Source organism: Chlorocebus sabaeus, chromosome 4, assembly GCF_047675955.1.
Source record: "Chlorocebus sabaeus isolate Y175 chromosome 4, mChlSab1.0.hap1, whole genome shotgun sequence".
Lineage (NCBI taxonomy): Eukaryota > Metazoa > Chordata > Mammalia > Primates > Cercopithecidae > Chlorocebus > Chlorocebus sabaeus.
This window is the reverse complement of record NC_132907.1, coordinates 59,042,598-59,069,158: the sequence shown is the minus strand read 5'-3', so window position 1 is coordinate 59,069,158 and position 26,561 is coordinate 59,042,598. Positions and strand designations below refer to the sequence as shown.

Genomic DNA, 26,561 nt, shown 5'->3' with positions numbered 1-26,561 from the left:
AGCCGCATGTGGCTATTTAAATTTACACTGATTAAAATATACATATTTACAAATATATATTTTATAATATATGTTTTATGAATATATTCATAATATAGATTATAAAATATATTTTATATTAATATTAACATACTAATTAATATATTAATTAAATTATTTATTTAATGATTATCAAATTAATAATTATTAAATTTAAATATTAGTATATTTTATAATCTATATTATGAACATATTTATATTTTATGAATATAGTCATATTTTATATTTATGAGTACATTCATAAAATGAATACGAATGTATTCATAAAATATAATGAAAAATTCAGTTTCTCAGTTGCGCTAGCCATATGTGGCTAGTGGCTGTCATATTGGAGAGCACAGATATAGAACAATTCCACAATTTTAGAAAGTTCTGTGGGACAGCAGTGCTCTAGAATGGACATTGTATAACCACTCTCATGACTATTAATAGCATTTTAGGGTGTAGAAATTTACAGCATAAATGAACAGATAAAAAGTGCTTTAGTGAAAGGGAGTCTACACAAAACACACAGGTAGGAATAGAACTAGAGAACGGGTACTTCCCAGAATCCTTGTGCACCCAGAAGTACATGATGCCTGACATTCAGTGGCAGAGCACAGAGGTACTAGCCCTATAGGAGGTACTGGAAGGTTAACTCTACCCACTTCTCAATTTGGCCAGGATGCATATTAACACTTTATGGTTGGACTTGTGCTTCCTATGCTGGGCAATGAAGGTAAGAGCAAAGACACAAAGAGTAGGAATCAGCCTCTAAATTCCATCTCTCTCTCCTCCCTCTTAACCTCCCCAATTCCTTAATACCAGCATATACAGTCATACTATTCCCACAGTCCTAGAAGCACCACTCAAAGACTGGGCATTCTGGAAACTTGCTCGGTCTGCTAGATGGAAGTAGTTCATCCCTGCAAGAAAGTAATATTAACATCAAGTGTTCAAACTTTCATTCTTGGCTGTCAAAATAATAGTTTTATGAGTAATTATGTTTTGCTCTTTAAAGAACATGAGCGAGTGTGAACTCATGAGCGAATGTGAACAGGGCTGAATGATTTTCAAAGAAGAAATGTCATCACCTGTAACTGAAATATCACACAAATAACGTTTTTAAATGATCCAAAAGCACTATCAAGGAAGTATAATACTTTCAAAGAAGCATGATATGTTACGTGTTTGCTAATAAGAAGAAATATTTTGTTGGAAACACTTTAAAACTGAAATACAAATCAAAACCACAATGACATACCACCTTACTCCTAAAAGAATGGCCATAATCAAAAAATGAAAAAAATATAGATTTTTTGGTGGGGATGCAGTGAAAGGGGCACACTTTTACACTGCTAGTGGGAATGTAAACTAGTACAACCACTATGGAAAACACTATGGAGATTCCTTAAAGAACTGAAAGTAGAATTACCATTTGATCCAGCAATCCCACTACTGGGTATCTACCCAGAGGAAAGAAGTCATTATACAAAAATGACACATGCACACACATGTTTATAGCAGCACAATTCACAACTGCAAAAATATGGAACCAGCCCAAATGCCTATCGATTAATGAGTGGATAAAGGACACATACACACACACACACACACACACACACACACACACACACCACAGAATACTATTCAGCCATAAAAGGGAATGAAATAATGGCATTCACGGCAACCTGGATGGAATTGGAGACCATTATTCCAAGTGAAGTAACTCAGGAATGGAAAACCAAACATCATATGTTCTCACTCATAAGTGGGAGCTAAGCTATGAGGATGCAAAGACATAACAATGATACAGTGGACTTTGGGGACTCAGGGAAAAAGGTGGGAGGGAGGTGAGGGATAAAAGAGTACAAATTGGGTACAGTGTAGACTGCTCGGGTGATGAGTGCACCCAAATCTCACAAATCACAACTAAATAATCTACTCATGCAACCAAACGCCACCTGTTCCCTAAAGACCTATGGAAATAACAGAAGTAAAAAATAAATTTTAAAAAAAAACCTGAAATACAGAACTAGATGTGTTTTGGGGGTTTTTGTTGTTGCTGTTTTGAGATGGAGTTTCGCTCTTGTTGCCTAGGCTGAAGTGCAATGGTGCGATCTTGGCTCACTGCAATCTGTGCCTCCTGGGTTCAATCCTGCCTCTCAGCCTCCCAAGTAGCTGGTATTACAGGGATGCACCAACACGTCCAGCTAATTTTGTATTTTTAGTAGAGATGGGGTTTCACTGATCAGGCTGGTCTTGAACTCCTGACCTCAAGTGATCCACCCACCTGGGCCTCCCAAAGTGGGGGGATTGTATGCACGAGCCACTGCACGCAGCCAGATGTAGTCTTTTGTTACAATAGTTGCTAATGCTTCAAACCTTAAATTGAAGAGATGATATTAAATTAGAACCAAGTTAATGGCAAAGTGCAGTCTGATAATGTAAAAAAATGACAAAGCTGGTATTATAAATTAAATCATATCTAACTTTGTAACTCAAGAACTGCTCGATTTTTCATCCCTAGAAATGATATCTCAGCTCTTGCTATTAAGCCAAGTTCTTGCTTTCAATGCATGTATAGCTTACCACTAGAAACACCTATAGCTTGTCAAATAAAATATATAAAAATTTACACTATAAATATCATGAAAATTTTTCCTTATAAAGGAGAATGTTGTTTTCAGCTTCAATGTCTATTCAATTTCTATTTAAAAATATTATCAAGATAGGATTTACATAATAGAAACATTTCACTATCTGGAAAACAGCTTGAGCTATAGTTGTCCAATAAACTGTTGCCAATTAACAATTAACCTAGGACTATTTTAAAAGATATGTGAAAACATTTTATGACTATCATACTAATTATATTTATATGCAAATAGATAGCTCCAAGTACTTGTAAAACATATATGAATATATGGAAATACATATACATGAATGTATATATGTTTTACAGGTACTTGGCCTATGTAGGCACAGCCCCTATAGTCTTTGCATTGCTGACTTGCTTAACAACCTCCACTCTCTCTTTTTTCTGATACAGATAAAATAGGAGTAAACTTCCACTCAAACCCTGTCTAAATGACCTCAATTAGTAGAGGCTGAATTCACAGTGATTTGCTAAACACACTTAGCCACTTCAATAATAAACTTAAATAAATGGATTTTGAGTAATATTGCTAAATGAGATTTTAAGCATAACTAAGTATGACATTTGTGGAATGGTACATTATTTCCCAGTTCCCTTGGAAACAAAAGGAGTGAGCCGTTTAGTAAGGTAATGGCTAACATTTGATAATAATCTCCGATTGTGTAGCACTTTATCCCATCAACAGGAAGTACTCTGAGACTCACTGTAACTGGAAGGAGCAAGTCCCTCCTGCATTTGTCGTTTTCTCTCAATTCCAGGTCCTCATCCTGTTCTACGTCTCTCTAGGGTTGCGGATTGTCATTAGTTCCACATGTCACCTAAGTGTTTCCAGGAGTTCAGCAACTCAAACCTTTCAAGCTTAAGATCAAGATGTTCCCAAGTCAACAGCAGGCTCTGAATGCCAAGTATTCAGGTCAGAAAAGAAAAAGTTACTCAAGTCTTTGAGTACAGGATAATAAACTACTATATATTCAGTTCTTTCTTCAAATTTAAAGTGCTTGAGCTCTGAGTCACAAGGTCCCTGGTACATTTATTACAGGGTCTGGAGCAGAACAAAATTGGAAATGAGTAACAGTTATATGGTGGCATAATGTAAAGCTGGATGTGATCCTTGGAGTTTTTGAGCTGAGTGTCACACTTCTAGTGTCGGGAGATGGAGCTGGAAGCCCGTGGTGCTCACAGGGACTTTCGTGAAACTCACATGGCATCAACAATGTTCAGTGGCTGCTAGGATTTTTGAAATACCCCAGAGAAACAATAAATAAATTCCATTAGGAAGAATCAAAAGAAGAATCTAATACAAAATTTTTTTAAAAGGCCATTACGTGTTGAGACTTTTTTTTCCCCTGATGAACTCTACCTTTCTGGTCATTGCAAGGTCCGTATTAAAGCCTTGTTTACTGGTCGACTGCTCGTATTTTCAGTGAGTTTCACTCCTGAAGAGGTTCTTCCATTATACTTTGCTCAGGGGAAAAGATATGGCTTTGGCGAGGCAGGTGTGAGAATTAAACAAGAAGGTCATGCTATTCTCAGAGAGGAAGAGCTGTTTCACCACAACCTCTCACCACACCAGCTGAAATGGCAAAAAGAATTCTCACACAGCAATGTTCTCAGAACCCCATCAATCATTTGTTTATGTTTCTTTCAACAGATCTCACCCATCATCTGTTTTAGAATATATAATTTTAGGGGTTAACTAGGTGGGTTTAATTTTTTCAGAATAAAAGAACCAGTTACCTCTATCAAAGTTACATAGTTTTCATGTAAGTGACTTGGAGGAGTAAAATCATGCTGAGAAATATTGGCTTTCAAAAGGATCAGTTACACGAAACTCAACAACATTATATGGCGATCTGTCAGACCCCTGATGCCTTTGTTTTTTCTTTGAGTCATAAGCATTTCTAGGATTTAAAACTTTGCTGCTTCATTCAACAGGATCTTAATTTAAAAGATCAATAATATCCAGGAAAGCAAGTTTGTTGATCAATTTGGAAAATTGGAAAATATGAGGTTCTTCATTTCTGTATTCAAAATAGATACGCATGGTCGGGAGTGGTGACTCGCACCTGTAATCCAACACTTTGGGAGGCTGAGGTGGGCAGATCACCTGAGGTCAGGGATTTGAGACTGGCCTGGCCAACATGGTGAAATCCTGTCTCCTAAAAATACAAAAAAATTATCTGGGTGTAGTGGCAGGTGCCTGCAATCCCAGTTACTTGGAGGCTGAGACAGGAGAATCATTTGAACCTGGGAGATGGAAGTTGCAGTGAGCCCAGATGGCACCACTGCACTCCAGCCTGGGCGACAGAGCGAGACTCCATATCAAAAAAATAATAAATAAAAACAATAACAAAATAGATATGCGTAAATCCAAAAAAGGTATACTACTCAGAGAAGGTTAATAGAATTGCAGGAAGCAGAGGTAGAAGGGCCCCCACACACCATCTATGAATACATCTGATAAATTCTCTCTCTCCATTTGATTAAACTTCAACATAGACTGCATCTGCAGGTAGTTTAGTGAGAGTGGAATTATTACCTACTTGTACTCTCATGGCTCAGTGAGACAATCTACTTTGGCCAAGAGAATTAAAGAGCCAAGACAATTATCTGCCTCCAAATATAGAGAGGGATTTTCCTTGCATTGTCTTGATAGGTTGTCTATGTTCATGAAATTGATTACATCACTCCCCAACACAGTGCCATAGAAAGGGCTCCAACTGTACTGGCTTCAGAGGCTGAATGAGATTCTGGGAGGGGAATTTGGTGGCCTGTTCTTCTCTTCCCTCTCTACCCTCTTTGATCTCTTAACAACTGTGGGTTGTTAGTTTGGTTTGAAAGCCAGTGGTTTTGCTTGCAATTATTCTAGTTCACTGCTCTGTCCCCACAGCCTAGAAAAAAGCATGTATCTCAAAAAATATTTATTGATGGGATGTATTTCCCCCTGCAAGCCATGATGTATGCCAAGTCAATCTGCAGCCTACTTGGAGAACACGCAGCTCTGCCTTTGAAAAGCATGATTAGGGTATGAAATGTGACTCCATGCCTGCTGCCAAACCATACAGAACAAGTACATGGTCCTCCAAAGTGCCATCTGTGCCTCAGAAGATCCTATCACAGTTTATATCACTGTGAAAACCAGTCCCACAGACCAGCAGAAAGAATTCTGCCTCAGTCTACACTTTAGCTTGCACAGCTTGTACATTCTGGGTTTCTCATTTGCACTGTGAATGGAATCCAGGTACGATGTGCACAGCAGCAGAGAGTCAGTCTCTGGCCATTGTTGCATGGGTTTGCCTTTGTTAGAGTTAGAAATCCAAATTCAGTATTGTTATGGGTGGCTTGTTCTGACAAACTCTCATTCTCAGAATGTTTGCATACATCATTCTTGTCTCATAAAAAGTTGCTAATTTCATTCTCTTTTCTTTGGCTTGTTTAATTTTCCATCTGAGGACCAGATCCAACAGGTGAGGTTTTCCTGGGGAATGTTTTGACGATTTTTTATTGTGTTTTATCTTCTGAACTAAGGGCTTATTTTTAAAATTGTAAACAGAGTAAGCTTTAAAATCTGTAAGTTAAATAACCAAAAATACATCCAGAAGAGTGTTAGCAAATGATTTCTTTAAATGTCTCTTCTCTGTTCCTCCCACTTCTACTAGGAGTAGAGCTAAATAATGCACAATTCCTGACTGTGCCAGAAGCCACAGAAGAGAATGAGAATTGGAGTGCAGTGACCCTTGACCATTAGGTTATTAGCAGACTTTGTTTCCAGAGGGTGAAAGGGCCTTGGTGGAACCTTGCTCATGGGCCCAGAACCCAAAGCGCTAGAAGAGAAGCAACGAAATGTGACCAAATACACTATGAGGTAGGGGTTATCTGATATTGGATAGCTGTGCCCTGTGCCCCCATTAGACAGGAAGCAAAGTATCACCGGAGAAGGCTAAGCTGATAGCTGCAACCTAGTCCTTGCTCAGAATCACATGCTCACTCTATAGCCCCAGTTAAGCCGAGGCATGAGTCATACCCAGAATCAAAGACAAGAATCTTTCTAGAGCAAAAGGCTTGAAACCCACCATCCCCAGGAAACAGGGGACCTCTCCTTAGCCACAATCTGCAAGGTGCAGGCTGCAAAAATACATGGATTTTTTTTCTATACATTTCTTCACCATTTCTTCTGCTTTTCTCCATAATTCTACACATTTCTTCATAACACTTGATATCTTTGGCCCAACCAATCTCTCTATGAGCAGAGATAATAAATCCAATACAAAATCAGACTTGTGCAATCAAGAAAAAAAAAAAACTAGTTTCTGGTAATACAGGGATGCACACATCCTCAAGAAAAAGTTGAGCATCTCAGCAAGTTATTTAATAACTGCTATAATGCTTATGTAGCAGCACTGGTTTTCACATGTTTTAAATCAATACATATCTGAATCTCAACTTCCAAGCCTATGAAATAAAACCTAAACAGTGAATTGATACAAAATATGGCAAGTGTGTTCAAACCCTGAATCCAGAGCCAATTAAATATATAAGATCTTAAAGAGGACTATTAACCCAGTCTATGTCTCCAAACTGGGGGATGAGTACAGCTAAGGACAGAGGCAAAAGGAGATATTTCACCTAGCAGCAAGGTGGGTGGACATTGTCTCTAGCACCATAACCAGAGACTGGTCAGTGTGCTTTTATCTCTGGCCCCAGATACAGAATACACAGAAGGAGAGCTGTAGTTTCCTTATCTATTTCTAGCCTCTGGGCTGTCTTTGCTTCTAGTAGCCTTTCATGGGCAGAGTCCTACACATTCACGATATGAAGCCAAACCTTAGTGCTGGGAGGAGGAGGCATTAAGCCGTGAAGCGTCAAGATGGAAAACCTGCTTTGGAATATTATTGTGATCCTAGTCTGTGTCACACCCAATCTCCTTTTGCTAGTGGGAATATTTTTTTTTTTTTTTTTTGAGACAGAGTCTCGCTCTAGGTTGGAGTGCATTGGCATGATCTCAGCTCACGGCAGCTCCTGCCTCCCGGGTTCAAGCAATTCTCATGTCTCAGCCTCTGGAGTAGCTGGGGTTACAGGCATGTGCCACCAAGCCCAGCTAATTTTTTTTATTTTTAGTAGAGACAGTGTTTTCACCATGTTGCACAGGCTGGCCTCAAATTCCTGACTTCAGGTGATCTACTCGCCTCAGCCTCCCGAAGTGTTGGGATTGCAGGCATGAGCCACTGCACCCAGCCCTCGCTGGTGGGAATTTCAATATAATTGGCAGAAAGCAGAGAGAGAAGAGGTAAACATTCCACCAGGTGAAGGCTTTCTGGGATAGCCTGCCCACACACAGGGCAAGATGTCCCACATAAAATCTGGGCGCCCAGTCCAGTTTCAAAACTTTAGCCACAGGAGTACTGTGAACAGTCATGGATCTACTGCTCAAAGAAATGGCCTCCTCTCTCACACTAGTCTTTAAAATGACTATTTAAATAAATCATTTTAAATCTATTTGTCAATCTATTTGTGGCTTCCCTAAACCCTAAACCCTAGGCAGTGAAACTCAAGATTTTCTTGTAGAAATTGAGGCTAACACGTGGTCGTCTTCTGGTCCCCAAATGACACTGAAACACTTAAAGACTTTCAATCAGTCATAAAAAGAGATAAATTGTCATCTCACCTAGAAACGGATCATCTCAAAAGAGGTAAAGAAAAACTATGGGTGCATGGGTGAGGGTTTTAATTAAAATACTCAAGCTTTCATTAATAGCCAAGGGATAAAACCTAAAGTTGATTAGGCACCTGCATGTATCAGCACAGCACTAGGAGATTTACAGAGCTCATTTTATTTAAGTCCTATTTTAGAGCAAAGGAAACAGTCTCAGGGAAGGCAAGCTCACAGTTGGCTACTCGATGTCTTTTAGAAAATGCAGTATTTTGACACAGAAAAAAACATTAGGATGAGTGTGAAATCAAATATGATTCTGGTTTTTGAACTGAGGTTTAGTCATTCAGAGCCACATGGCTGTCCCAAGGCCTGGTCCCCAGGTCACATGCTTAAAGCTTCCAGGCGGTTCTCATCATGACGATGAAGTACACATCAGTGTCAATGGATGCGCTCACGCCTGCATAGTAGTTCATGAACTCTTCGGGGGTCACCTGCAGTGGAAAAGTTAGAAACAAAAACAAAACTTTGCTTCTCACTCTGTCAATGGGGGCCCACCTTGTGCACCTGTAAATAGAAGGGAAATAGAGGATTTCTTTGTGTGTGTGATCATGGCTGAGGAACTGATCTAAAACAAAAGAACAAGTGAAGTTGAGGATGGTGTGAGAACAGCACCTAGGAAGAGAGAAAGAAAGTCTTGAAAGTTTCTAAGCCAACCTAAATGGAAAGTGACACAGGTTGTCATCTTTTCTCTTAGGGTGGGCGCCCTCAGTTCAGATAAGGAAGACTGAAACTCAGAGTAAGAAGGAAGTGCTCTGCAACTGTAGTTATTTCTGTCTTTCTGTGACACGTCAGAAATAACATCTCATGTCCTTGTGTCAGGATAAGTGATGTTTTCCTTTCCAGAAATGGAGTTTTCTCCTGTGGGTGAAGAAACAGATTTCTAGTTAAACACTCCTGGGTTGCAAGCTTTTCTAACACATAAATAATTCATTCAAGGCCCAGGGTGACTAAAAAGCTTACCCCTGCTTCATGCTTCCCACCCATCCTGGCTTCTCTCCACTCTACACCCACGACCATCTCTTTGAAATATCGACTAATGTGTTTATCTATGCTGGGATTTTATATTACTTTCCTTTGGAGAAGAAGAAAAAACAGTTATTAGTCTTATTTTTGACAGGTCTAGATAAGATGTACACTCTAATTTAACCATGTCGGTTGACATGATGAGTTGGGGACATACTTATGCCTTCCAGGAATCATAAGAGATGACTGACCCCCTTCTCCTGTTTGCTGAAATTATAAGTGAACAGAAAGAAAAGTCACAGGATCCATAATTCTCTCTCATACCACCCCTTCCCACTAAAAACATAAGGAAGGGCAGTAGAAAGAAAGACATTCGAACTCAACTCATAGTTGAACTGTAAATACACATCTACAGTACATGCATACAGCCTCTGTCAAAATTAGGATACCATTTGCGTCCCCCTTTCTTGAACTTCTTTATTCCTCTCCTCCTTTGGATTCCTCAGCCTCTGTTTTCAATTCCCTCATTAAGGGATTACATTTAGTTTCACACATCATTATTGCCCTCCCTCTATCTTTCTCATGTTGTGTGAGGTTCCAGGGAAATGTTTATCAGTGTGGATCCATACCACCTACATCAGGACCACCTGGGGTGCCTGTCATAAGCCTAGATCCCCAGGCTTTACCCTACATGGACCTGCTAAATCAGAATCTCGGAAGCAAGTGGTTGCGGAATTTACTACTTAAAAATCTAAACATGCCAGTTAATTGTTGTGCACACTACAATAATTTAACAGGGAATATCAAAGATAATTAAGACAAAGTCTTAGTCCTCAAAAAGGCCGCAGGCTGGTGAAATACTCCAACAAAGTAAGTGGATCATTTTAACAGCAAATAGCAAGTAAAGTATAAGCGTTATACACGGGACCCTGAGCCATTTTGACTGTGCACTTTACTGTGACAGTTTGAGGAACATTTTTACAGCTAATTATTTTTTAATTAAAATTACCAAACTCCTAATATTTTTACTTTGTTGTTTCTATTGTCTATTGGTCGACCAGGGGTGACAGCCATTGAGTGAGACTCCCTCCAAATCCACTGTAATACTCCTGTCCCTAGCTTTTCTCTCCCATGAAAGTTGAAGGACTCAAAACTCACTTTCCCAGACTCCCCTGCAGCTGCAGTTTGGGATGGCCAAGTGATAGAGTTCTCACCGATAAGATACAACAGAAATCTGACATGAATTTCTAGGGAAGCTTTTGCTTTCCTCATGCAGGCTCTAGCCCTTTCTCATTCCCTCCTTCTTCCTCCTTTGTCCTGCTGCCTGAAACTCAGATGTGCTGGATGAAGTTAGGCAACCATCTTGAGATCATGAAGGAAAGGCCAGGAAAATCACAAAGACCTCAGCTGTGTTCTCTTTAAGCCACTTAAGCGAGAACATCAAGTAGAATTTAAAAAAACCTACTTTGTGTATTCCAATGTTTAATAAGATTTCCTATTTCTTGGATTGAAAGCAAACCCTAACTGAAACACCAATACATGATTGAGACTGGTATCGAAACCCCATGCTTCCATCCCAAACTCCCCCAATGGGATGGGGTGACCTGAGTTGAGCTGGCTCTGATGGAGAATGGAGAAGGAATCCAAGATGAGCAAAAGATAAAGGAAGCATTAAATCTCACTTGGAAGTCAGATGACGTCAAGCCAGAGGTCAGAGCTAATGTATTTGATCATTTCAGAAGAAGCCATCAGTTACTCTTAGCTAGGTGTTTGCTTGTTTTCTGAGACTCAACTTATATTGGGAATGGCCTGAATCGCAAATTCTCTAATCTCCCGTAAATTTGCCCTCATCATAGTAAATTGCTGGTTAGCAATAATTACTATCCTTATTCATTTTATTTGATATTAGAAAAAATGAGAGACTGGGCACTCCTACTTTTAGCAGGCCTCTTGACTAGGCTACATTTATGTGGCAAGGTATATATCATATATACAGGGGAAGGTCCCAGATGGGGATAATGGAAGTCACAATACAATCCCTTTTCCTCAGCTCTAAATTCATCAGAAAACTCCTAAAACAAATCTAGGTTACTATTAATACATACACTCAGTAATAGACCTAACAACTTTTTAATTATTTAAAAATTTTTTATGAGATGGATGAGGTAATAGACTGATATTCCCTGAAGGGCTAAAGTCCTAAGAGGCTTTTTAAAAATATGGTGATTATAAAGTCATATATACACAAGAAGAATTCAAAACTTAGATATTAAAAAATAAGAAGTAAATGTCTCACCAAATTGGGGTGGAGTTTAGTGATAGAAAAGGGGTAAGGAAAGTTTGTTTCACAGGTTATCTGATTGCTTCACACCTCCATCCAAATGGCTTCCAGCTGCTATGGGAGTCCAGTAGGGTATTAGTGCAAGATTTATGACATCAAATTCCATGACTGCTGCAAACTCCAGCAATCTTTTTGGGTATTTGAGAGTTTAGCCTAGATTATCAAGTTTAAACAATATCCTTAACTAGGAGCTATGCTGAATTTTTTGCATTATTTTAAATTTTGCCTTATATGGGATGTTTTTAACCATAAATGAGCACACTGGCTTCAAGTAGAGCTATGCTTCAACACAAAAAAACTTCATATGCAAAATAATTCAACTTGCAAGAGGTAAATTAGAAGCTAATTATTCTCCTCATAAAAGACTTTACCATGGAGTTCCTCTACATCAACAATTTCTTGTGCATTTAAAATACAATTCAGCGTGCAAAAGTTTGAATTACACATCACTTCTTAGAAAACTTTTATTATGTCTATTAAATGAGATATCCCTGGTAAGCCGTTAGCAAATGCCCAGTTGATATGTGCTCAAAAATGTTGCCCAGATTCATTATTATGCTAAATGGTATCATGTGCATATTATATTTAGTAATTTTAAAACAGTCATTTCTGAACCTTTTAGAGCTAAGGATCACAAATACGCATGAGTGTAAGAGTCATCTGATACACATTAAAATGTGAAGCCTTGGACTCCACCCTCCAAAAAATCAGATTCTGTGGTTCTGCAGTACAGCTAGCAATCTACATTATTAATAAACCCTCCTGGTGATGATTATGAACAGCCAGAGTTGGGTATCAATACAGGGTCTGTAGCATTCAGATGACATCAAGTGCTATAACTGCTAAAAAACCTCAATAACCTTTATGAGCTTTTGAGAGCTTAATGTGGCTTCTTAAGATAAATATCAAAAAGGGTTGTGTGCAGACTTGAATCAGCCGAATCACAACTGGCGATTTTGACTTTTGTTGAGAAAAGAGTAGCTGAGGTTTCCCCTGGCAATGAGAAGGAACCACCTGCAGAGAGGAAGCAGACACACTCTGGGATCCACAAAGGGGTGGGCTAATTTGGGGAAATGGCAGTTGGCTATTTTTCCACTGACATCTCACTGATCAAGGCCAGCAATACTGGAAGAAAACATATAGTTTTTATTTCTGTCCCTAAGATTTTGGCAGCCCTATTGAAGTTCGGCCCTTTTGTAAACCTGCCTCCACAATCCTCAGCCTGAAATAGAGGGTATATCTCCATCCCTGACTGGGAAATGGCAGCAGGAAGGACAGAAAGGTCACCTTCCTATCCCCCACCCCTTGCTAATGAGACTCATCATAAAGTTTCATTTAAAAAGTTGGAGGACATTCCCTTCAGAAGAGGAAGGTTTATTTCTTCTTCCCTTAACCACCGTCTTCTTGTCCACTGGGCCACTAATCTTTTCCTGTGCTGTAAAGGGCTTAAGAGACAATGAACCCTGGGGTTGTGCTGCTGCTGACTGTTATCCAGGGGATAACCCCCTTTCCTTATCACCAAAATCCTTAGGTCACCTAAGAACAGAACTGGCTCTGGTTGTTGTTGTTTTTTTTTTCTAAAAAGTCTATTTATGGCTGTTGATAAAGGACAGATGACATTTTCATTTCAGCCTAGACACAGTCATGGAGCTATATAACTCCTTACCCTACCAAGCTATGCATTTGTAACTTGAAGAGTGATTTGGCATCCCCTTTACCAAAAACTACCTTCAAATGGCATTTCCACATAACAAAGTGTGATGACAAATGAGGCTCATAAGGATGAGTGTGAAGGCACTAAAACATCCTGAAAAGCCTTATAAATCTGTTTCCCAAAATTAAATTACGATCTCATTTCAAAGTTAAATGTTTTATTATAGTTCACTGGAATGCAACTAGCTGAGTATGGTAAATATAATAACCATAAAATGGCATGTTTAATCAAAACATCACATTCCCCAGATGACAGGTCATCACTTATGTGGATCCCTTACCAATATATGTCAATATATGTCTATGAGTGTGTGCGTGCACATACATATATTAGTTTTCAACTGAAGTAACATGAAAGTTTCCCCTGGCAATGGGGAAGTTTCTAGATGGTTCCTAGGGAAATAGTTTACTTCTATTTACTACAAATATATATCCACGTGTTAAAATTTTTAAGGGTTTGAACCTATTTCCCACTTACAATTTCAAATTGAAGAAATTTCCCCTGGATTAGACTGTTTTACTTACCAATCCATCTTTGTCATAGGGTGAATCAAAGTTATCCAGAAATTTCCTAAATACTTGTTCCTCACTCCATTCCCCATTCTGGTACTTTGGATGGTGTTTTGCATTATACACCTCACGAAGGTCTTCGATTGTTATAACGCCATCTCCAGTCTTGTCTAACTTTCTAAAAGCTTGCATGATTACCTCTTTTCTGGCTCTGGACATTGGAGGCTACAAAAATAGAAGAATACATGCAGAGACATACATAAGCAAATGAGATTTTTTGGTATCCTATGTGACAAAATATCTTATTCCCCTCAATGATGTGAAATAGTATTTGTGTGCTATTATATAATAAGCAGCACTATGATTGCTCCAAAAAGTTCTTAAGTCTGTTCACAGTCTTCTGCTCATCCCCCTCCCCACAGTGTACTAACAACTTGTGAAAACAAAACCTCAAGGTAGCCAACCCAAACCACGTGAAAGCCAAACTCACCAGATATACTGATTAATGGGGCCACTTACTCTTAATGTGAGAAGAAATTCATTGAAGTCTATTGTTCCATTTCCATCTTTATCAAACCTCCGGAAAAGCTCTTCTACCTCTTCCCTTTCCATTACCACAGCATAATCATTTAACCCTTTCATAAATTCTTTAAAATCAAGGGTTCGATTATTATCGTCATCCATAATTCTAAACACTCTGAAGAAAACACACACAAAAATTAAGAAGAATTTTACAAAGAACAGGTATAAGTGTAAAGATTTTTTAAAAAAAAAATCCACACTCAGGGTTTCGTCAAATAAAAATACCAAAGTCTTAAATTCTTCTCTGCACCCCCCTTCCAAAACTAAAGAGCCTCTTCCCACCACACACACACACACACACACACAGACACACACACATGCACATACACAAAGTATAATTCTAATTACATGACATTCTGAAAAAGACAAAACTGTGGAGACAGTAAAAAGATGAAAGGGAGAGGAAATAATTGAATTGGTGAAACATGGGATTTTTAGGTCAATGAAAATATCCTTTATAATACTATGATGGTGGATACATGACATTATGCATTTGTTAAAACCCATAGAACTTTACAAAACAAGGCATAAACCTTAATGCATATGAATTTTTAAAAAAATGATTTAGGAAGTCAGAAAATCACAGGAAGGAATGCAAACTGTGACAAGAAAATCTCACTGTATTATGAAAGAACAAAACATCCCCAAAAGGGGTAAAGGGATAAGAGAGAAAGGTGCTGATTTAAGTATTTTGAAAATGAGTAGAGTCTGTAAGAACACAGGAACTGCACACAATTTACTGTACTCTAGTTGATAAAGTTGTTTCCCACAGGGATACAGGTTAACAATTCTGACACTGATGTACATGTATACTGAAGTTGAACCATCAAGTAAATGGATAATAAAGATGGAAGCTAGGTTTCTCAAAGTGAAAGTGAGAATTTAGAGATAAGATAGGAAAAGAGGCATGGATTAGAGTTGGAGATATCAGTGTGAACTCATGTTTAGCTTAATATAGACATAAATCATTACATATGAAAATATTTAGGCCAAGTGTGGTGGCTCATGCCTGTAATCCTAGCACTTTGGGAGGCTGAGGCAGATAGAATGCCTGAGCTTAGGAGTTCAAGGCCAGCCTGGGCAACACAGTGAAACTCCATCTCTTCTAAAATACAATAAATCAGCTAGGCATGGGCATGCTCCTATAATCCCAGCTAGTCAGGAGGCTGAGGCAGGAGAATCGCTAGAACCTGGGAGGCAGAGGTTGCAGTGAGCCAAGATCACACCACTGCACTCCAGCCTGGGTGACAGAGCAAGACTCTGTCTTTTAAAAATAAACAAATAAACAAAAAATGTTTAGATGCAGATTACTATACACACACATATTTCTTTGTTTTGTCAGCCAAGAAGACCTAGAAATAATAATGTTCCAGTAACAATAAGCACATATAACTAATTAATGAACAGACAGCAGTGCTACAGAAAGTGAACTTATCAGTTTCTTTGTAAAACATAAATAAATCTGAAATTAATTATGTATTATTAAGCCACCATGTGTTATTCAATAAAATTCACTGCTTAGGAATTTATAATGCATGAAACTTTGCACTAAGCCCTGTAAAGAGGAATAAAAAGGTGAACGAGATGCAGTCTCTGGTCTTAAGAAGTTATTGAAAGAGAAACACTAAAAAGGATAATTAGTGGTTTTAAGTGAAGGGAGAAAGGATGCATTTCAGAGCAATGGCTGTTTCTAGAGTATTCTTGGGGTATCTCAGAAAGCTAGAGGATAGCTCTGAAGGAAGAAATAACGAAGTTAAGATAGAAAGTTGGGTGATCTGAGCAAGATGGCCAATAGGAACAGCTCCGGTCTGCAGCTCCCAGCAAGATCAATGCAGAAGGTGGGTGATTTCTTCATCTGCAACTGAGGTACAAGGCTCATCTCACTGAAACTGGTTAGACAGTGGGTGCAGCCCATGGACGGTGACCAGAAGCAGGGTGGGGCATCACCTCACCCGGGAAGCACAGAGGATTGGGGAACTCCCTGCCCTAGCCAAGGGAAGCTGTGAGGGACTGTGCCATGAGGAATGGTGCATTCTGGCCCAGATACTATGCTTTTCCCATAGTCTTTGCAACCCACAGACCAAGAGATCCCCTCAGGTGCCTACATGCCCAGAGACCTGGGTTTCAAGCACAAAACTGGGCGGCCACTTGGGGAGACACCAAAAAAAAGCTATAGGAGTTTTTTTTCATACCCCAGTGGCACCTGGAAGGCCAGCGAGACAGAACACTTCACTCCCCTGGAAAGGGTGCTAAAGCCAGGGAGCCAAGTGGTCTAGCTCAGTGGATCCCACTCCCACAGAGCCCAGCAATCTAAGATCCACTGGCTTGAAATGCTTGCTGCCAGCACAGCAGTCTGAAATTGATCTGGGATGCTCGAGCTTGGAGGGGGGCCACCATTACTGAGGTTTGAGCAGACAGTTTTCCCCCATAGTGTAAACAAAGCCACCAGGAAGTTTGAACTGTGTGGAGCCCAGTACAGCTCAGCAAAGCCACTGTAGCCAGACTGCCCCTCTTGATTCCTCCTCTCTGGGCAGGGCATCTCTGAAAGAAAGGCAGCAGCCCCGGTCAGGGGCTTATAGATAAAACTCCCATCTCCCTGGGACAGAGCACCTGGGGAAGGGGTGGCTGTGGGCACAGCTTCAGTAGACTTAAATGTTCCTGCCTGCTGGCTCTGAAGAGAGCAGCAGATCTCCCAGCACAGTGCTCAAGCTCTGCTAAGGGAAAGACTGTCTCCTCAAGTGGGTCCCTGACCCCCATGCATACTGACTGAGAGACACCTCCCAGCAGGGGTAAACAGACAACTCATACAGGAGAGCTCTAGCTGGCATCTGGTGGGTGCCCTTCTGGGATGAAGCTTCCAGAGGAAGGAACAGGGAGCAATATTTGCTGTTCTGCACCCTCCACTGGGGATACCCAGGCAAACAGGGTCTGGAGTGGACCTCCAGCAAACTCCAGCAGACCTGCAGCAGAGAGTTAGAAGGAAAACTAACAAACAGAAAGGAATAGCACCAACATCAACAAAAATGACATCTACACAAAAACCCCATCCAAAGGTCACTAACATCAAAGACCAAAGGTAGATAAATCCACAAAGATAAGGAAAAACCAGCACAAAAAGGCTGAAAATTCCAAAAACCAGAATGTCTCTTCTCTTCCAAAGGATCACAAATCCTTGCCAGCAAGGGAACAAAACTGGATGGAGAATGAGTTTGACAAATTGACAGAAGTAGGCTTCAGAAGGTGGATAATAACAAACTCCTCTGAGCTAACGGAGTATGTACTAACCTAACGCAAGGAAGCTAAGAACCTTGAAAAAGGTTAGAGGAATTACTAACTAGAATAACCAGTTTAGAGAAGAACATAAATGACCTGATGGAGCTGAGAAACACAGCATCAGAACTTCGTGAAGCATACACAACTATCAATAGCTGATTCGATCAAGTGGAAGAAAGGATATAGGAGATTGAAGATCAACTTAATGAAATAAAGCGTGAAGATAAGATTAGAGAAAAAAGAATAGAAAATCACGAACAAAACCTCCAAAAAATATAGAACTATGTGAAAAGACCAAACCTACATTTGATAGGTGTACCTGAAAATGACAGGGAGAATGGAACCAAGCTGGAAAACACTCTTCAGGATATTATCCAGGAGAACTTCCCCAATGTAGCAAGACAGGCCAACATTCAAAATCAGGAAATACAGAGAACACCACAATGAAACTCCTCAAGAAAAGCAACCCCAAGACACATAATCATCAGATTCACCAAGGTTCATATGAAGGAAAAAATGTTAAGGGCAGCCAGAGGGAAAGTTTGAGTTACCCACCATGGGAAGTCCATGAGATTAACAGTGGATCTCTCTGCAGAAACCCTACAAGGCAGAAGAGAATGAGGGCCAATATTCAATATTCTTAAAGAAAAGAATTTTCAACCCGGAATTTCATATCCAGCCAAACTAAGCTTCATAAGCGAAGGAGAAATAAAATCCTTTACAGACAAGCAAACACTGAGAGATTTTGTCACCACCAGGCCTGCCTTACAAGAACTTCTGAAGGAAGCACTAAACGTGGATAGGAAAAACTGGTACCAGCCACTGCAAAAACATACCAAATTGTAAAGACCATCAAAACTGTGAAGAAACTGCATCAACTAACGGCCAAAATAACCAGCTAGCAGAATAATGACAGGATCAAATTCACACGTAATCATATTAACCTTAAATGTAAATGGGCTAAATGCCCCAATTAAAAGACCATCATTCTCAGCAAAGTAATACAGGAACAGAAAACCAAACATCACATGATCTCACTTGTAAGTAGGAGTTGAACAATGAGATCACATGGACACAGGGAGGGGAACATCACACATGGGAACACGAACGTCAGGGGTGGGGACTAGGGGAGGGATAGCATTAGGAGAAATACCTAATGTAGATGACAGGTTGATGGGTGTGGCAAACCACCATGGCACGTGTATACCTATGTAACAAACCTGCACATTCTGCCCATGTATCCCAGCAATTAAAGAATAATCTTTTTAAAAGATGGAAAGTTGAAGTAATCAGAATCTAAAGACTTTTAAATGTCCTTACATGCTAAAAAGTTTGAACTTTATTAGCAAGTCATTTTTAAAGTCATTAAATGGTTGACTTGAAGTGACATTATCAAAATAATGAGAACTTTAGCAATAGGAGAACTAAGAGAACTCTAGCAACAGTGGATTGAATGAATTGGAGGACTGAAAACTTAGAAGCAAAGGAACCAGTAAGAATACTATCGTAAGAGTCCAGTGAAAAAATGTTGAGTGTCTATACTTGAGCAATTGGAATGAAAATTAAAAAAGAAAGCTTTCAAGATACTATAAAAATAAAGGAGTCAATATGGTGGGCTAATGAAGGTAATTCTAAAGTTTTCAACCCAAGTACCTGGAAGAGTAGTAATACCACGAAGACAGCAGGGGCTGCAGAAGAAGCTGTATTTGCAAAAAAAAAAAAAAAAAAAAAAAAATGACTTTTGTTTTGTTTGGATTAGATACTCTGTAAGGCAACCACACAGAGATATTCACTGGTTAGTTGGCTAATTTGCTATATCTTTCCTGATTTTATATATATATACACACACACACGTATATGTGTATATATATATGGTGAAAGTAGTTTGTATCTCAGGAATGGATATCATTCCAAGAATGTGGCAAGGGGCCAGAGTAGAGATGTGCTAACTCAGGAGTAGCCAAGGTGTCTGATAAATTAAGGATACTGGCAAAAGAATCTTGAAAATTTAGATACTAGAGAAGTATCTACATTTACAAGGCAATCGGAAATTACTAAGAAAGAACATATACTGTTGAAAACCACGAGAATTTCTTGTCAAAAAATGAAGGTGTCAAGGTTATAAATGATAAAGTCATCTTGATCTTGGTCAGGGTAAAGACTCAGACAGGGTGGAAAGATGGTGCCAGGAGCCAACACTTCACAGAATGCTAAATGTTGTGCAGGTGGGAAGATGGCAGAGTCTAACCTGAAGAGATGCCCTTCTAAGACAGGATTTATGGGAAAGAAATAAATGAACAAAGGGGTGAATCTGACCTGGGATTTGGAGTTAGACTGAAGGAGAGTATTTAGTCTTCAACTGATCCTAAGGTAGGAGTGGAGGAGAAGGGGCAGCTTCCACTTGAGTTAGGAGGTACTTAGAGAAGGCCAAAGTCAGTAAGGCAGGCAGACGGCACATTCTGCAAAAGGCCTAGGATGGAATGGTGTCTGTTCACCGTAGACTGGTTCCCAGTAGAAAGGCTTGTAGAGACACAGTGTGCAGTGTGGGTATGGGATGAAGACAGCACAGGCAGCAGGAGGGATTCCACTGAGTGAACCAGAGAGTGGAAGAGAGGATTCCTCAAGGGTTTGCACTAAGAACAACGATGTGGACCCATTATGAACAGGGTAGAGGTTGAAGTGACACAATATTGAGGGCATGGGGACTGGTCTTCCCATTGGACTGGGGCAGCCTGGCCACCAGGGTCCATATCCCCACTGCCTGGCCTTCTGACAGATCTGGGCTTAGTCTGAGACTTGGGATTGTTCAGAGTTGTCTCCCAGGCACTCAGTACCTTGCTGGAAGTGAAGCCTTTCACATCATCTGGGTGCAAGGCTGGATTTCCCTCCCATTGGCATCCTGTACTCTCTAATATACAACTTCTCACACCACTGAGATACATTTAGATCACTCATGTACTCCATAGTCTTAGTCCTCGATGGGGGCTTAAGAAGCCTTGTTCACCCAAGGGTCCCTGAGATGTGTCCAATGCCTGGCCCATGGCAGGCTCTTGATGGAGTTTGTTATGATGCACAGGACCTGCCCTCAGGAGGCTCACAATCTTCTTTCCCCTTGGGTTTCTCAGTCCTTAAAACTATTCACACTCAGAAGACAGAGGGTAGGAGAACAGGAGCTACCCAGCTGATAGAACCTCACTGGCAGTGAGCTGTCAGTTATCTGACAAGCAATACCAGTGTCCCTCGAAGTGACGGAGAAATGATTGCCTGAGAGCAAAACTCCAAATTCTGCAATTAGGGCTAAATGGCTGTTCCTTCCTCCCTCTTCCACCCTGCACTTTATTATCACAGCTGCAGAGAGAGTTCCTTTCATTGTCCTGGTAGGCATCTCCATGCCAGGGCACATGCTGCTTCTCCCTTTACCTCATATTTTCCCAGAGCTGCACTGTCTTGTAGCAGATATGAGTCTTGCTGAATCTGGGACTAAGATCCAAAAACTATGAGGGACTTCGTAGATCAACTCTTCTACACTCCACATTTTACAAATAAGGAACTGAGCCCTAGGAGGAAATGACTTGCCCAAGACCACGTGGCCAACATTAGCTTCACCTGGCCGAGTCGTTCCTTCCCACTCCATTCCCTGCTACCTGTAGCTGAGTCCTACCTGCCAAGTCCTTTGATCCCAGCAGAGCCCCTGGCCAGGCACTGCAGTCGGAGTCTTTCAATGGGGTCGGTGGCCGTGGTGAGCTTTTTCTTGGCCTGGATTGCCATCTCTCGGTCATGGCGCGCTGTCCCTGCCATCTGAGGGGAAGCCATAGCATGTTAGCAGAGTCCAGGCCTTGCCACTGCCTCTGGCTGGGCAGGGTGACAGCAGCCCCACTGAGAAGGAAATCTACAGCCTTCTCTGTCAGGAAACCTCTCAGAATTTCCCATTTTTCTCTATGCCAACTGTGTGCCTGGCATATTTATAACTTACTTATCTAGTCCTGAGGACATCTGGTTTCTCCAGCCCAGACAATAATCTTAAATATATCACCATTTCCAAAGATGCTGTGATCTTTCTGAGGCCCTCGTCCATCTATAAAAGAAGTCCAGTTTCTCTATACTCTCTTTTTTGAACCAACCTTATATACCATATTATTTTATGTAGAATTTTCCATATTCCCTTGACCCTCACATTTAATGTTCTCCTCTGATTTTGTTGCTTCTGTCTTGAATGAGATTTTCAGCACTTGATCCTTAATGATTCTTACTAGTAATGGGTATGGTCTCCTTGATTCACAGGTTAGAGTCCACTAACACCTAACAAGGATCTTAGGATGGGTGCAGTGAAGTGCTGTCTCCTGAATGGTCCCCAAGGGATGTACAAACTCCTGTAACCACACATGAGCTCTCAAAGCTTGCACAACAGTGGGAAGAGCACTGGGCTGGGAGCCTGGAGACCTGAGCTATAGTCCTGACTCTTCAATCCCCACCCCACAGCTCCCCCCACTCCTCACCCCCATCTGCCTGGTAACCTCCCTATGAGTGAATCTCACAGCCTGTGTTTCCTCCTCTGTTAAATGGGAGGATTGGATAAGATGGTCTTTAAATGCCATTCCAGCTTCAAAAAACACTAATTCTCATGGCTGCTCTCAGGAGGCTCTAGAAGTTACTTGTGAGTTGTGAAATAAAAAGAATGAGAGGCAAGAGTCTTGAAGGATGTGCAAAGGACAGCATGCAATGTGCAGAAAAAAAAATAGTATTAGAATGTGGTTCTGCCCTGGCTTCAAGGCTCCCTCCCTAGTCAAATTCTGGCACTTTCCCTAAGTGCTACATTAGGACGGAATTATTTTCATCAAGGAGAGCAACCTGCAGATTCACAACCTCATCTATGTCAGGACTGTTGTTCTCCTATACACCCTGAAAGGTCTCCCACACAGGGTACTCCTTATTTGACTTTTGGGAAAGGGAATCTCATCAAGCCAATAACTGAGGCCCGAATAGACAATTCAGGGATGCACACACTTGACATGGCCACTTTCTTGCAGCCTCAACCGAGCCAAAGTACAGGATCCTACCTTCTTGCCCTGTATCCAGATTCCCAGTATGTGGGTGAAGAAGGGAGCAATTCCTTTCAGTTCTCTTGAACCTCGGGTCAAGAAGGAAACCTGTCTAGGTCTCAGCTGCTTTATGCCACGTTAGGAAAAGCTTGCTTTGTCTAAAGCTACACAGCCTTCCTCTGCTTCCTCTGGCACCTAAACAGAGGTTCCCTGGAACTCAAGACGGTGGCACACCCTGCTCTTAGAGACTTCTCTTCTTGCCAGGCACACACAAGGAGCATGTTCCAATTCTCATCCAACAGGGACACCTGCAGCCAAGACCATGCCCTTCCTGGCAGCTTTAGCTTTCTAATAACTGGTGTTTACTTATTACTATTTTGTCACCCGACCTCAAGCTGACAATTCCCAGAGCTCATTCCCAGCTTCAGCACTAACTCTCCCCTCATTAACAGCCAGAATCCTGAGTCACGGACAAAACCACCAATTCACTCATCTAGCCATCTCCTGCTGCCTTACTCATCCTTGCCTGAGCCATTCCCTTGCCCTGACCATATTCTGCCAGTGGCATGTGCCCCATCCCCACCCCAACCCCTATGGAAGCAGGAACAGGTGTCGACAACATGCACTTCTCATTCTCCAAACCCACCTCACAGTCTTGATCCTGCCCAGGACCACCACCATCTTTCCTGACCCTCGACCTTGCTTCATGATACTTGCCCAATGGCTGTCCCCAGCCATACACCTCCCATTCTCATTTCCCGTGACATCTTCCCTGCCTTGTCCACCTTATTCATTTTGCTCTGGTTTTTCCCTGCCATCCATGACAGTAAGTGAGAATGAAGAGAAACAGAGACTAAAAACCAGTCATGGAGAGAAAGTGAGATCTGGCTCCTGGATCTGGGACAGATCCCCAGTAGGACCCTCTTTGCACACCTTCAGAATAATATTAAAGGCATCAGTGGTGCCCCCATGCCCCAGCTAGGTAGTAAGCATGTGTCCGGTTCCCACAACAACCCCGTGAGCTGAACTGAAAACAGGAACTCAAACCAATGCACATATACCCATGTTTATAGCAGCATTATTCACAACAGCCAAAAGGTAGAAACAAACCAAATGTCCATCCATGGATAAGTGGATAAACAAATTGTGGTGTAGCCATACAATGAAACACTCCTCAGCCATAAAAAGGAACACAGTACCGACAGATGCCACAATGTGGATAAACCTTGGCCACATTATGCTAAGTGCAAGAAGCCAGACCCAAAATGTCACACACTGTACGATTTAATTTATGTGAAATATTCAGAATAGGCAAATTCATAGAGACAGAAAGCAAATTAGTGTTTGCAAGGGGCTGGGGTGAGAGGGCCAGTGGGGAGTGACTGCTTAATGAGTGGGAAGTTTCCTTCAGGGGTAATAAAAATGTTTTGGAACTTGATATAGATGGTGGTCTGTCAACATTGTGAACGTAATATACACTTTAAAATTGCTAATTTATGTTATGTGTATTCATCTCAATAAAATAAAACCCATGCACAGATGTTACTAGTTTGATTTAGTCATTTCACAATTATACATACTTCAAAACATCATGTTATACAAGGCAAATACAACTTTATCTGTCAATTTAAAAAATAAATTTTAAAGTGTGCTGGGCATGTAGTCATCTTGGTAAATTAGCAAAAGTTAAAAAAGTAAAACAAGCCCATGAGCTAGTTACTACTATTATTGGTATTTCACAGATAAAGAAATTAGGATGTAGAGAAATCAGGTAACTTGCCCAAGTCACACGGAAACGCGGCTCACAGTAATCCACACGCTGTTAGAATTGTATGACCCTTGAAGATCCTCTGATGCAACCTCATTTTGCAAACTTGGAAACGAAGGCTTGGGTTGGCAAAGTGACTTGCTCAAAAGTCCTGGCCAAGACCAAAACAGAGGGCTTCTGATTCCCAAGCAGGGCTCTTCCTGCTTCATCATGTTTGTGGTTTATGAAATAAAATATAAGAATCTCAAAGCACAGTTTGATGGTGCTTTCTCATAGGAAAGTGGGATCAAGTCCAGGAAGGCAAGAAACAGCCAGCCCAGTACTCCAGGCTGTCCCACCTCTTGTGGCTGACCCTACCCAGCGATGATGTGGGCAGTTTTTATCTGGAGTCTTTAATAAGTTCAAGGGGGAAAAAAAGGCCATTCTCTCCTGCTACCCTACCATGAAGCTTGAAATGCCTATAGTAACCATCTCTTTCAATCATTGAATCACCCAGTTCACCAACCACTAGCTAATTGTATTGTGTACTCTTTTCAAGGCACTATGCAGGAACAGAGTGCGGGAGTGTGAGGAATTATTCAGAGAACCAAGCCCTTGAATAGCCTAGAGTCTTCATTAGTTTGAATCCTGATCTCCTATATTTAAGCAGAACGGAAAACATAAAGTTTATTAAGCACCGGGGCTTTTAAGGAAGGCAGGATTGCACAGGATCTCAAGTGAAGAAGGGAGCTCCTCAGCGTTGAAGTTTCAATAAAGGCGCCAGGCACCAGGCCAAGAGTCAGTACCCAAACATATGTCACCGACTTCACAGCAGTACACAAAGTGTCCCTGCCTGCAGAAGACTCTGTCTGAACCTTAAAGATCCGGCGTGGTGACAACGGAGCGCATCCCTGTGCAAGGTGAAGAGGTTGCACTCCCGACCCACTTGGCCGCAGCGCCACCACGTGTTCTCAGGCGTCTGCGCAGTCCCCCGGCCAGGCGTGCGGTTCAGTCTGCCTTCCACGCAGGTCTGCTAAGAGCTCAGGAAGCTCCACGCAATGTGCCAGGGGTAGTATGAAAGCGGGACCAAGACAACGCTTACAGCCTGGGGGTTGAGTGGAGAATGCAATCACAAGAGGGAGGGCTGCTTACCTGGCCTGGGAGTGGGGCTTTTTGAGGACCTCTCAGAGGAGGTGATGTCTGAGCTTTCATCCTAATGGAAGGTGTAGTTATCGAGGCTGGGGACGTGGGGATAGAAGGATATTTTAGATAGCAGGTGTACCAACTGTTAGACCAAGGTAAGAGAGAAACCAGTATAATTAGGAAAGTACAAGTATTTCAGTATGGTTGGAGAATAGATGTATGGGTGGCAGGGGGAGATGAACAGTCGTGGAGATTCGGAGGAATTTGGGGTAAAGATGTCACTGAGCAGGCTGGCAGCCATCAGATCCCAAAGAGCCTGGGGTGCCAGGGTGAGGTTTGGATTTTGTCCTGAGAGCAACAGGAGACCACAAAGTCTTCTTAAAAAGGGAAAGGCCGTTTGCATTGTACAGTGAAAAGAATGGATAGGAAGGTGGGACAGGCTAGCCAGTGGGAGACTGTTGTTCCCAGTTATGCTGCCTGGACGGTGTGGATGGAGAGAGAGGAAGACATACAAGATGGCCAGTGGCAGAACGTGCAGTTTGAGGGAGAGGGCGGACTCGGGGCTGGCATCCAGAGCTGTTGCTTGCACTCTCCACCCCCACCCTCCAGTGGCTGGCGGCAAGGGAGGAAATTCACAGAAGCCTGGAGATTTGGGGCAGAGGCAGAGTGGAGCCACAGTAGCAGTGGTCCCATTAAGGCTGTCTCATTCCGCTGTCCCGGTGCACAACCGACTGCCACGCCAAACTCTCTGTCGGCCTGGATTTTGCGAATTATTGTAGGAAGGATGTGGAAAGCGGAAAATGCGTTGGATCTATATCTTCACGGTTCCCTCTTTAAGGTTCGGAGGCAGATTTAAGTGG

At 41.4% G+C, this 26,561-nt stretch overlaps 1 protein-coding gene across 4 annotated transcripts in view; it reads right to left on the bottom strand.

The window, feature by feature from the left end:
* Window positions 1–26,561, bottom strand: part of CAPSL (calcyphosine like) — a 46,179-nt gene that overhangs the window by 878 nt on the left and 18,740 nt on the right. For 2 of the 4 annotated variants that reach the window (XM_007961369.3, XM_007961365.3), the window contains exons 2-5: window positions 21,434–21,570; window positions 14,437–14,614; window positions 13,933–14,142; window positions 8,489–8,821 (exon numbers count right to left, since the gene is read on the bottom strand). In XM_007961369.3, coding sequence (XP_007959560.1) covers window positions 8,720–8,821; window positions 13,933–14,142; window positions 14,437–14,614; window positions 21,434–21,570 — 627 coding nt within the window. In that variant the 3' untranslated portion in view covers window positions 8,489–8,719. Of the gene's footprint in view, window positions 1–8,488; window positions 8,822–13,932; window positions 14,143–14,436; window positions 14,615–21,433; window positions 21,571–24,591; window positions 24,750–26,561 lie in introns of those variants that run through there. The other 2 variants (XM_073014799.1, XM_007961368.3) reach the window with 2 other exon arrangements.